This window comes from Belonocnema kinseyi, chromosome 5, assembly GCF_010883055.1.
Source record: "Belonocnema kinseyi isolate 2016_QV_RU_SX_M_011 chromosome 5, B_treatae_v1, whole genome shotgun sequence".
Taxonomy (NCBI): Eukaryota; Metazoa; Arthropoda; class Insecta; order Hymenoptera; family Cynipidae; genus Belonocnema; species Belonocnema kinseyi.
This window is the reverse complement of record NC_046661.1, coordinates 92,951,259-92,962,829: the sequence shown is the minus strand read 5'-3', so window position 1 is coordinate 92,962,829 and position 11,571 is coordinate 92,951,259. Positions and strand designations below refer to the sequence as shown.

At 30.0% G+C, this 11,571-nt stretch overlaps 1 protein-coding gene across 1 annotated transcript in view; it reads left to right on the top strand.

Moving 5' to 3' along the window:
- The window catches only part of LOC117172844, a 17,694-nt gene extending 7,648 nt beyond the window's left edge, over nt 1–10,046 (top strand). The window contains exons 3-4 of the mRNA XM_033361094.1: nt 5,483–6,018; nt 9,587–10,046. Coding sequence (XP_033216985.1) covers nt 5,483–6,018; nt 9,587–10,046 — 996 coding nt within the window. The remainder of the gene's footprint in view (nt 1–5,482; nt 6,019–9,586) is intronic.
- The last annotated feature ends 1,525 nt before the right edge of the window (nt 10,047–11,571 follow it).

Genomic DNA, 11,571 nt, shown 5'->3' with positions numbered 1-11,571 from the left:
TTTATGTCAGAAAAATGACACATGTAAAAATAAGTACAATGGTACTAAGGACTAGAAAGATGAAAAAAAATTTTCGTTTTTTTTTATTCTGTGATATAAATGTATTTGAGATTTGTATTTGTTAGTAATATTAAAGCAATAAAACTGTTGAAAGTGTATAAATAAAAACTGATGAACGATAAGAGGTAAAGAATGTTTTAATAATTGTAATAAGCCGAGATGAATCGCGTAACTTGAAGACTGATGATTGGACTTGCGAGCGCCAAGCAAGTCACACACACACACACCGTGCCGCTGCGCTGTCGCGCGCCAAAACACGCTATTTGTAAATATCAATAACAACTGCTTCCCACTGGTTAATCCGACATTTCTTATGGTCGATAGATAGAGGAAGACTTAAAGAATAAGTTGATTCTTTATTTTTTTCAAAATATTCAATAGATCGAAAATTATTAACATTCAAAGTTGCAAAAAATCGTCAAATTTTGAACTTTAAAAATTCATAACTTTTCAAATATGCATTTTACAAAAAAATGACAAGGGACCATTTCTTCTTAAAATGCCTCAAATTATCTAAAAAAAATTTGTCTCATTGAAAAAAAGCATTTTTTCATAATTGTTTAAACAATTGCGTTTTAAACAAAACCTAGGCACTTATCGCGAAATTAACCGGTACCATTGGATTCAGCGGGTCAAAATACATAAGACTACATAGTTTTTATCCTTTACCTCTTTCATGCATACGGGATCCTACCCAGCTCCTGGACTATAAAATGCTTTTAATCCAGTCACCACAAAAATGTCTGTATGAACTAATAGGTCCCCGAGATTACTCTGTTTCAAAAGGCCATAAAAAGGCCCCTGATTACAAATATCTTAGGTAGTTTTTAGAAATATGGGCCAATTTTGGTTTAAAGAATTTTTTAAAACTATTTCATTATTTATTGACAAAAAAAATAACAAATAAACAAATGATTTTTTAACAAAATTGCCATTTTTGCACCGTGTTACCTTAGAATCTATAATTCCGAAAAAATTTTAACTTGTACCCTACCTATATCAAGGGTAGATCTCTTTACAAAACAGAAATCTTCCGATTAAATAGAAAGTTCTCTTGTTAAATTGTTGTTAAAAAGTTGTTATTTTTAAGAGGAAAACGTTTAGACTCTTCATTTATTAATAAACAATCATCAAGATCCACCAGTGTCATAATGTTGCTTCAAATTGTTGCGAAAGCTTTATCTAGCATTATTTACATAATTTATTGTTTATAATTTCTTTTGTTAAATTGTTTATAACAATTGATATAAATAATGATCCCCAATAACTAGAATTAACTTATTTTTTTTTTATTAATCCTTGACACATGAATAAACCTTTCACTCTCTTGATATCTTCTCGTGCGACGAGCCATTATTTATTTATGGCCTTATAAAAAATGTATTTTTGATAAACACCCCCTCCCCTAAAAGCCACAATTTTTAAGTTATTAACGATTAACTTTTTTTATATTCTCGATTTCACCATAAAGAATGTAATTATCTTGTTTAGGACTTTCGATATCAGACCCTTATTGTTTATAGCTATTGTTATTGATTAAAAAGCTCAATCAAGAAAATCGACTTTTTCCTACTTTTTTTAATAATCTATGGCACAAAATAAAACTTTTCACTCTCGTGATATTTTTCCGTACGACCAGCCATTATTTATTTATGGCATTATAAACAAAGTCTTGGAATCATCACATTATTGACAATATTTATCACTTTTTTATATAATTTATTATTTATATTATTTTGAAAAAAAATCAAACTAAAGACACTATTTTCTCACAATTGTGTTCAACAGTTCTACTTTGAACCAAGTAGTTGAACTTTTAACGAAAAAAAAAGAAAATTTGGATGAAATTAAATAAATTTTGAAATAAATAGTTAGAACAATGAATTTGATGTTAGGCCAAATTTTATGTAATTAATATTATGTTTATAACCATATTTAACTAACTAAGCTGCTTTTTTAATCTTTAAAAATCCAAAAAGCAGTTTAATTTTGTACCACATAGTTTAATTTTCTACAAAATTATTTAATTTTCATACAAAAAAAAAATTTTTTACAAAACAGTTGAATTTTCAACCCGGAAATATGAATTTATCAGTAAAGAGTTTATTTCCAAATACTCAATTTAAATTTCTACAAAATAGTTCAATTTTCAGGTAAAAAAATTATTTTTTTACGAAAAGAAAAACCACTTTTCATTTGAAATTATCAATTTTTAACTTAAAGATGAACTGTAAAGCAGGAAGTTCAACTTTCAACCGAGAAATTAAATTTTTATCCTAAAAAAGAGTTTTTAGTGAAAAATGTAATATTTAATATTTAAATAAGAAAAAATGTAAATTAAAATTTTTTTAAACAGTTGCATTTAACAAACTAACCCAAATTCCGAAAAAAAGCTGGAATTCTCAACTAAAACAAATTAATTTTCAGCCAAACAATTGCATTTTTAATAAACAAGAAAATTGATTTTTTTTGCAAAAAGGACAGATTTGCAACCAAATACATTTTTCAACCAAATGTACTAATTTTAAATTAAATAGTTTAATTGTGTACCAATTTTTTAAATTTTTTACTGTATGATACAAATTTTCTACAAAACAGTTATATTTTCAACAAAAAATTTCATTTTCAAACGAAACAGAAAAACTTTATAAAAAGTTTTATTTTTAACTAAGAATAATATTACTACAGAAAGATATGAATTCTTAGTGAAAAATATGAGTTTTCTACAATACAGTTGAATTTTTAACTCGAAAATATGAAATTTTTAACAAAATGATTAGTTCTCAACTAATAAGTTGAATGTTCTGCTCGCACAAAATAGTTAAAATTTTATTTAAAGAAATAATTTTTTCACGAAAAATAAACAAATTTTCAGCCTAAAAAGTGAACTTTAAAAAAAGTAGTACAACTTTCAATTTAGAAGTTGAATTCTAAACCTGACAAGATGAATCTTCAAAGAAAAATGTAATAGTTGATATTTCAATAGGAAAAAATTGTAATTAGAAATCAATAATTTAAAAATATTGTAAAGGTTTGCCATATTTAAAGGTATTTTTAAAAATTCCAAGTAATTTTTTTTTTTTAGTAACTTAATGGGATTCCAAAGGATTTCAAATCTTTAAGAGCATTTCCAAGTTCCAGTACATTTTTAAAGATATTAAACAAGTTTTAAGGAATTTTAAAATATTTTAAAGGATTAAAAATATTTGAGGGTTAATTAAAATATTCCAATACATTTTTTATATTTTGAAATCTTTTAAAGGATTTGCAATACTCTTAGTTTTTTCAAAGATTAGAAGATATTTTTAAAAACTTAAACATTTTTTTTAAGTTTTAGGGGATTCCAAAAGATTTCAAAGGATTTGTAATAATTTATGGAATTTTAAAGGATTCCTAATTATTTTTTAATTTTCCAGTAATTTAATGGGGCTTCAAAGGATTTTAAAAATTTTAGGTTTTTTTTAAATATTCCAAGGCTATCAATGTATTTTAATAAATTGTGCAAAATTTTAAGAAATATTAAATTTCACAGAATTTAACGGGATTTTATGATATTGAAATGATTTTTAATAAATTTATCCACAGTAATCTAAAAATTTCATAGGTCTTAAAGAGATTTTTATACATTTGTTGCAATACATTTGGAATTACCCGGAATTTTTATTAATTTATCCTGAATTATTTGATTTTTAATTAATTTGAACTAAATTCTACTCAATTCAATGGATCAAAACAAATTTTGTTTTTGCTCAATTTATTTCGAGTTTTTAAATTCATCTTAAATTTTTAGGCATTTCATCAAATATTTTTAAATTCCAATGAATTTTTCTAAATGTGTTTTCAGTTTAATGAATTCAAGCATGTTTGACATCTTTATGATTTACTTTCAATTTAGCAGTATTAATGTAGATTATATTAGATTTAATTAATTAAGATTTTGTTGAATTCTTCTGAATTTGATTAAATTTCTCTAAATCCACTTCAATTTCACTGAAATAAATGGAATTTTTTGGACTTCAAAATTCTTTACAATTCATTTGAATTCCTTTGAATTTAACTTGAATTTGTTTAACGTCTTATAAATCGACTATTAAATTAAACAGAATATTCGTTACACTATTAATGCACATTAGTCACTTTTAGTTATTTTTTCATCTATAAATTATTTACTTCTGCTCACTTTTTACTTTTTCTAAGGAAATCAGGCTGTCGCAGCCCTGAGAATAATAGATTAAACATTTATAAATTTAAAATCATTTTATTTTATTTATAGAAGATTCACCTTTAAAAATGCTAAAAAATTAATATTTTTGTCATTCACAATAGAAAAATCGTTGACCATTTGATCGCCGTCTACATGGCCTGTGCTAATGACAAATAAAATAAAAACCTACGAATTTTTAAATTAGTAATTCAAAAATATTATATTCAAAATCTACCTTCTTTAGTAGTTCCAACGAGATATCTATCTTTCTCACTGATCAAAATCCATTCGAAAAACTACATGAAAACGTGAGCTGAAACATAGAAGCTTCAGTGTGAACAAAGTGATTAAATAGATTCGAAGATTATTATAAATAATTTTTCTACATGTTTAAAACTATTGAAAATATGTTTCTTCGTTTAAAATATTTGAGGCCCTGAAAAACACTTCCAATTTTCAAGTTATGATGATCAATAACATATCGGACTAATTCTAATTTTTAACTTATTGTGGCAATATATCAAACAACTAAATCAAACAACTTAAATCAAACAACTAAATAAAGGATCTTTCATTAAACTACAGAAGAATCTTAAGAACAAATGTGGCGTTCCGCGAGGAAAGGGATCTTAGGGTTAAAAAATCGATTTTAAGATTTTTTATGAGATTGATAGTTACAAACTCGTTCTTTCATATTAAAAAAGAATTAAATTTTTATTTGCAAGATTGGATTTGTTATCAAGCTTTAAAGTGAGAAGTGAATCACCTATTTCAAACCGTGGGGTCGACTCCAGAAATCCAGCCCCACCACTTTCTACAAATGTTTCTCCTCTGCGTCCGGTGACTTTAGAGCTCGTCTGATTCGCTGAACACGAAGCGGGAAGAGCTTGTCGTAAGTGGAGGGGATGAATTACGGAGATTGTCCCCACTCACTCAGTGTCTGACTGCGACCGTTTCTTCAATCGCTTCTACTGAAAAACTTGCCTATTAACCCTGAAGGTCCCTTTCCTCGCGGAACGTCATGAATAAAGGCTCGAAAAGAAGAACCGAACGAGCGCTTGAGCAATAGGTAGAAGTGGGGATGACGCGCAGAAAACGCGACTCTCTTTTGTCGCGTTTTCTGCGCGTTATCCCCACTCCTAACTACTGCTAGAACGCTCATTCAGTTCTTCTTCCCGAGCCTCTAAATAATCCATTTGACAACAATGATATTTGCAGGTAAAACTCCCAACTGGTGCCTTTGCCAGCCCCCCAAAATCGACGAAGCTGGAAACAGGTTACTTCACTTTTGGTGGTTTTGATTGGAACTTAGTAATCTACCCTTATGGGAACAAAGAGGCTGAAGGACGTGTCCAGGAAAATAGATTGAGTGTCTACCTCGTGAGACTTACAGGTTTCGATCACCGGTGTAGAGTTAGATATAGTGTGACTTTAGGCGAGGGTGAACGGGCAATAGAGTCTGGCCAGATTGAAGACCTTTCTGATGCCGAAGGTCGAGGTTTCGGATGGCATCCTCGACTTCGTTGGTCAGACATCCAGCACAAGGGTGCTCTCCGGGTGTCCTTGGAAATGGTCGAAGCAAGAACGATTTCCGAAATCGCGGTTCAAGCTCTCGGACCCGCGACCTTGCCGGCATCACCTTGCTACGACAGAGACAAGCAAGCTTGGGCGATCAGGGCAGATCTGCATTCCGATACTGTCAGGCTGCATCTTGTCTATAAAGACATCCACAATGTTCCTAGGAACCACTTGAGGTGAGTAACAAATTTTAGAGATTTTAGATCCGTCACTCTTTTTGCTAATCCTTTAAAATAAACTTTAAAATTGTTTAAAGTATCGCAAGTCGGGGCTAACTGAAACACGGTGGGAAACCGGGCCACTGACTGGTTCAGTTTTTATATGAAATTTTGATAATAATATTTATTTACAGTTGTCATTTTCTGTACTTAAGGTAAATGAACTCGCAAGAACTGTCTCCTGAAGCTTATCTTTTTAGTGATAATTTCATTCTTTACTTCAATATGGAACAATTTTTTTAAAAAGGCATTATTTCTGGTTGAAAATGTAACTGTTTTGTAAAAAATTCGCCTAACCTTTAGCTCTTTTCGTAGTAAATAAACATTTTGTTTAAAATTAATGTTTTGTTGCTGATAAATCAACTGAAATATTTTTTGGATGATAACTTTTTTTTAATTTGTCGTTTTAATTTGAAAGTCCATCTTCTACAGTATAAATATTGTATCTTTCTTGGAAGAAATGCAACTTTTTTTCAAATTAAACTATTTTCTAGGAAATTTATTTTTTGGTTCAAACGTCCTATTTTTGTGTTCAAAGTGAATTGAAATCTTTTTGAATGGAAATTTAACTTTTTTTAATTTGTCTTTTTGATTTAAAAATTTACCTGTTCTAGTAGAATTTTCATTTTTCTTGGACAAAAATGCAACTATTTGGTTCAAAATTTAACAATCTTGTTGAAAAGTCATATATTTTTTTTTGAAAATTTTACTGATTTGTTAAAAATTTAACTATTTTGTAGACAATTTTCTTTTTTTGTTTAAATTTAACGTTTCGGTTTTGAAATAAACCTGAAATCTTTTCTGGATGAAAATTGCAGTTTTTCTTTTAATTTTTTTGTTTCGTTTTTTTTTTGTCAAAAATGAAACTAATTTGTTAGAGAATTCTACTATTTTGTTAAAAATTCCTCTTTTTGGACTGAGAATTCAATTTTTTGTATAAAGTTGTTTCTTATTTAAAAATTCATATTTTGATCCGGAAACGTTAGCTGAAATCTTTTTTAGCATAAAACTCAACTTTTTTTAAAATTATCTTTTTGATTTCAAAATTCATCTGTTTTAGTAGTTTGCTTGAGTATTCAAGTATTTTGTCTAAAAGATTTTGTTTAATTATTTTGTTAAAAAGCGATTTTTTTTAAAAAGATTTATATTTTCAATTAGAAATTCATCTCTGTGGTTGAAATTTTAACTATTTTTTCACTAAAATTCTCTTTTTTAACCCATAATTCAACTACTTGGATCAAAGTTAAACTACTTTGTTGCAAATTTCTGTTTTTATTACAGGCTTCTGTCTTTGGTTTAAAATTTAACTGTTTGGTCGAAAAGCCTTTTTTTAATTAATTTTTTAACTGAAAATGCAACTTTTATATTTCTTCTTTTCCAGTAAAAAAATATATAATTTTCTCAGTTTGAAATTTCATGCAGTTGGGTGAAACGCATCAGTTTCATGGAAAATTAATTTTTTGCGGAAAAGTCAAATTTTTGTATGAAAAATCAATTTTTTGTGTTCAAAAAGATTCTTCAAATTTTAAGGACTGCAGAAAGATGTCAAAAACTGCGAAAGTTATTACAAAAATTACAAATATTTTGCAAGGATTTCAAAAGATTCTAAAGTTATTGAAAATTTTACAAAAGTTTTGAAAGTTATTAACAAATTTTTGAATATTTGTAAGATGTTATAAAATTATCGAAAACCTTTAATTGATTTTAAAATATTTCAGAAATTTCAAAACGATTTCAAGGATTACACGAAAATATCAAAGATTTAAAATGTATTTCTAAGATATCAACAGTTTTTGCATTAAAATGATTTTAAAATATTTCACAAAGATTTCTGAAATTTCAAAACGATTTCAAAGATTACACGAAAAAAATCAAAGATTTCAAAGGTATTTCTACGATATCAACAGGTTTTACTTTTAAATGATTTAAAAAGATTTCACGAAGATTTCATAAGATGTAAACCAGTTGCACAAAGATATTTAAAAAATGTCACAAATATTTCACAAAAATTTCAAGGATTTCAGAAATATTTCAAAGATATTACAAATATTTGTAACAATTTACACCGATTTTAGATATATTTTAAGTATGTCATTAAAATTGCGAAGGTTTTAAAATTTCAAAGAATTGAAAAAATTTTCACAAATCGTCTAAAAGATTTCGTTAAGCTTTCGAAGATTTTAGTATAATATGAAAGAATTCACAAACATTTTTAAGATTTCACAAATATATCAAATATATTTTTTTATAATTTCACAAAAGTTTTAAACATTTTACAAAAATCTATAAAATTTTATGAACTTTAAAAGATTTCAGAAAAATGTTGCAGATTTCACAAAAAATTCCAAGATTTTAAATATTTCACAGATTTCACAAAAAATTTTTTATATAATTAAGTTATCTGTATATCATTAAAAATAAATGATATTATTTATCTTTTTTTTTAATTGATTATTTCTTAAGGATTTAATTATTTCTATTTCAAAACATTTTAAAGATTCCAAATATTACAAAAGGTTTTACAAAAATTACAACGATTTCGCAAAAATTCCAAACATTTCAAGGATTTCAAAAATTGAAAAGATATCACAAAGATTTTTTCAAAATTTCACAAAGATCACAAATATTTTAAAAGGTTACAAAAATTTCCCAAAAGTTGCAAACATTTCACAAAGATTTCACAAGAATTTCATAAAGATTTGAAAGATTTCAAAAGGCATCACAAAGGTTTCAAAGATTTCACAAATATTTCAAGAATTGAACAAAGATTTTTAAGATTTCCATGACATCACAGAAATGTCAAGGATTTCAAATATTTTACCAATATTTCCAAGATTTTAGGAAAATTCCAAAAATAATTTGAAGTTGAACGAAATCTTGAGTTTCATTATCAGGTAAGAAATTCAAAGGGAGATATTTGCCAACTTGAATTCATATCTGTATAATTTAAAGAAAAATGCAAAATAAAATCAAATAAACGAATTAGTAATTAAAATTTCTTTTTAATTGTATAAAGAAAATACAATGAAAATTACTGTTCTATCTTCTGAAGGACAGGTTTCTCTAAATACTATTTGATGAAACTTTCGAAGGTTTTGTCTTAAACCCGTGGTGTTGTTGCTTATCATTTATTTTTATTTGATTTTTTTATTTGAAGAATCGTCCAAGTAATGAGGACTGCAATTTTCCCCTTTTATTTTATTTGTATCCAATAATAAATCGAAAGGGTCTTTTAAAGTTTTCCCCCTGTACTTTCTTCGTTTCGATAGGATCTTGAGTATTACTGTTTTTAAACTTAAACCATCATCCCTTGTCTTTGTACACCACTACTATCGGTGAAAAAATTCGAGTTCTCTGACTTTGACGTTAAAAAAGTAAGCGAAGAAAAAAACCTAGCTCTATGAGCAAAGGACCATTTTGAAGGGTCAAATGTTGTACGTGAAGGAGCCTAACGGCGTCTTCAAAATGTCACCATCCTAAAAAAATCTTCTAACCAACTTTTTCCATCTTCTTTTCTGATTTACAGATACGTGAGTTGGTCAGCGTACCTGATGAGAGGCGAGGAGCCAGACGCGGAAGCGACAAGTCTCCCCGGAGCTCCCTTCAGTCGTTACTACGCCCAGGAGCCAGCTGATGAAGGCATCATCATGGAAACAAGTCTCGGTGTCAACGATGTCAAAGACGAGAATTGTCCCTTCATCACAGACAAGGGCCAAATCCGCATCAGGTTGGAGTGGAACGAGAGTCATCTTCTCTTCCAAGCAACCTACCACAAATACGATGATGTCTGTCGCGTCCACAATCAGCAGATGCGACGCGAGATTGCAACGCTTCAAGCGGAAAATTACCACCTGGAACGGGAGCTCTTCAGTTATCAAAAGAGTCTTGCTTTCGCGCAACAGCAACAACAAGTTACAACACCCCAGCACACTCCAAACTCTGGACATCTTGAACGCTCTGCTTCCTCGGACACGGAATACGCCTGACATGTGGAACGCGGCCTCCACCCAACATCATCAGCTCGTCAAACCCCAACAACAGCAGAAACCGACCGTCTTGTTCACGAGAACCTCAACAGGATCATGGACAGACGCCTCAGTAATGTGCAGCAACAACTCAGACGGGAATCAGACACTCTGTCAAGAAAGTCTCAGGATTCGAGATGTTCCTACTATGATGATCAGCCACGTCGAAGTATTGTTCAGCAGCCCAAGTTCAGAAATTCTGTTGAAAATGGAACAGAGAAAGGGTATGGATATGCTGTTTATCCTCCGGGTCAACAGAAGAGGAGAAGAAGTTCGCTCTGGGAAACTTTGACGGGTTTGGTATGTTCTCTGGGTGCTTTAGCAACCAGAGCTGCTAAAATGGCCGCAAGAAGAGGGGAACCTCTCTGAGAAAGACTATCACTTCTTGGGTATCTTTAAAAGCGGAACCAGAAACTGACCAATTAAAACACCATTGCTGAGAAAGGACAGGGGTCGAGAGGTTGCTAGTATGATGATCAGCTACGTCGAAATATTGTTTAGCAGCCCAAGTTCAGCAATTTTGTTGAAGATGGGACAGGCAAGGGTATCGATATGCTGCTCATCTTCCTGGTCAACTGAATAGGAAAACTTCGCTCTGAGAAACTTTGACTGATTTGGTATCTTGCTTGGGTGCTTTATCAACCAGAGCTGCTAAGATGGCCGTGATAAGAGAGGAATCTCTCTAGCATAAGAAAAACTGTCACTTCTTGGATATCTTTAAGAGTGGAAACAGAAACTGACCAATTGAAACACCATTGGTGAGAAATGACTGAAAAGATTGGAGGCAACTGTAAAATCAGAGGATGGTCCTAGGGGTCGTCAATAAACAACGTTACCAATTTTAAGAGGATGAAGGGTTCGCGTCAAATGTTTAGTACGTTAACTGATGAGGAATTTGAAGAAATTTGCAATTTAAGCAAAAAATGGCCCTCCAATGGTATAGTTCAATAATAACTTTTGAGTTTCAAAATCACTTTCATATTTGAGACTTGACACTCTTTCCCCTACTTTCCTCCTTTCCCATTTTTTGAAGAATTCTTTCTCTCCTCCTTTTCAAGAAGCATCCCCTTTTTCTTGTTTTTCGCCTTAATTCGAACTGAAGCAATAATAAGTCATAATAAAATCCATCTAGTTCTTGTAAAAGCTTTTTTTTTTGTTGTGAAAAGTCATTCTACCCATTGGGCACAAAATTTGGCGACGTCTTTACGACATCGTTACGACAACTTTACGACATCCTATGTCCATGTCGTTTCGGTGTCTTTGCGATATCGTAAAGATATCGTCAGATCATACGACTCATTTACGATATCGTAAAGATACCTTAACGACATGGACATAGGACGTCGTAAAGTTGTCGTAACGATGTCGCCAAATTTTGTGCCCAATGGGTATTTTTTTCTGAATTCGTCTCGTTTGGTTAGAAATGCAACTATTTGGTTGAAAATTCAATTATTTTGTTAAAAATTCAACTAATTGATTAAAAAGG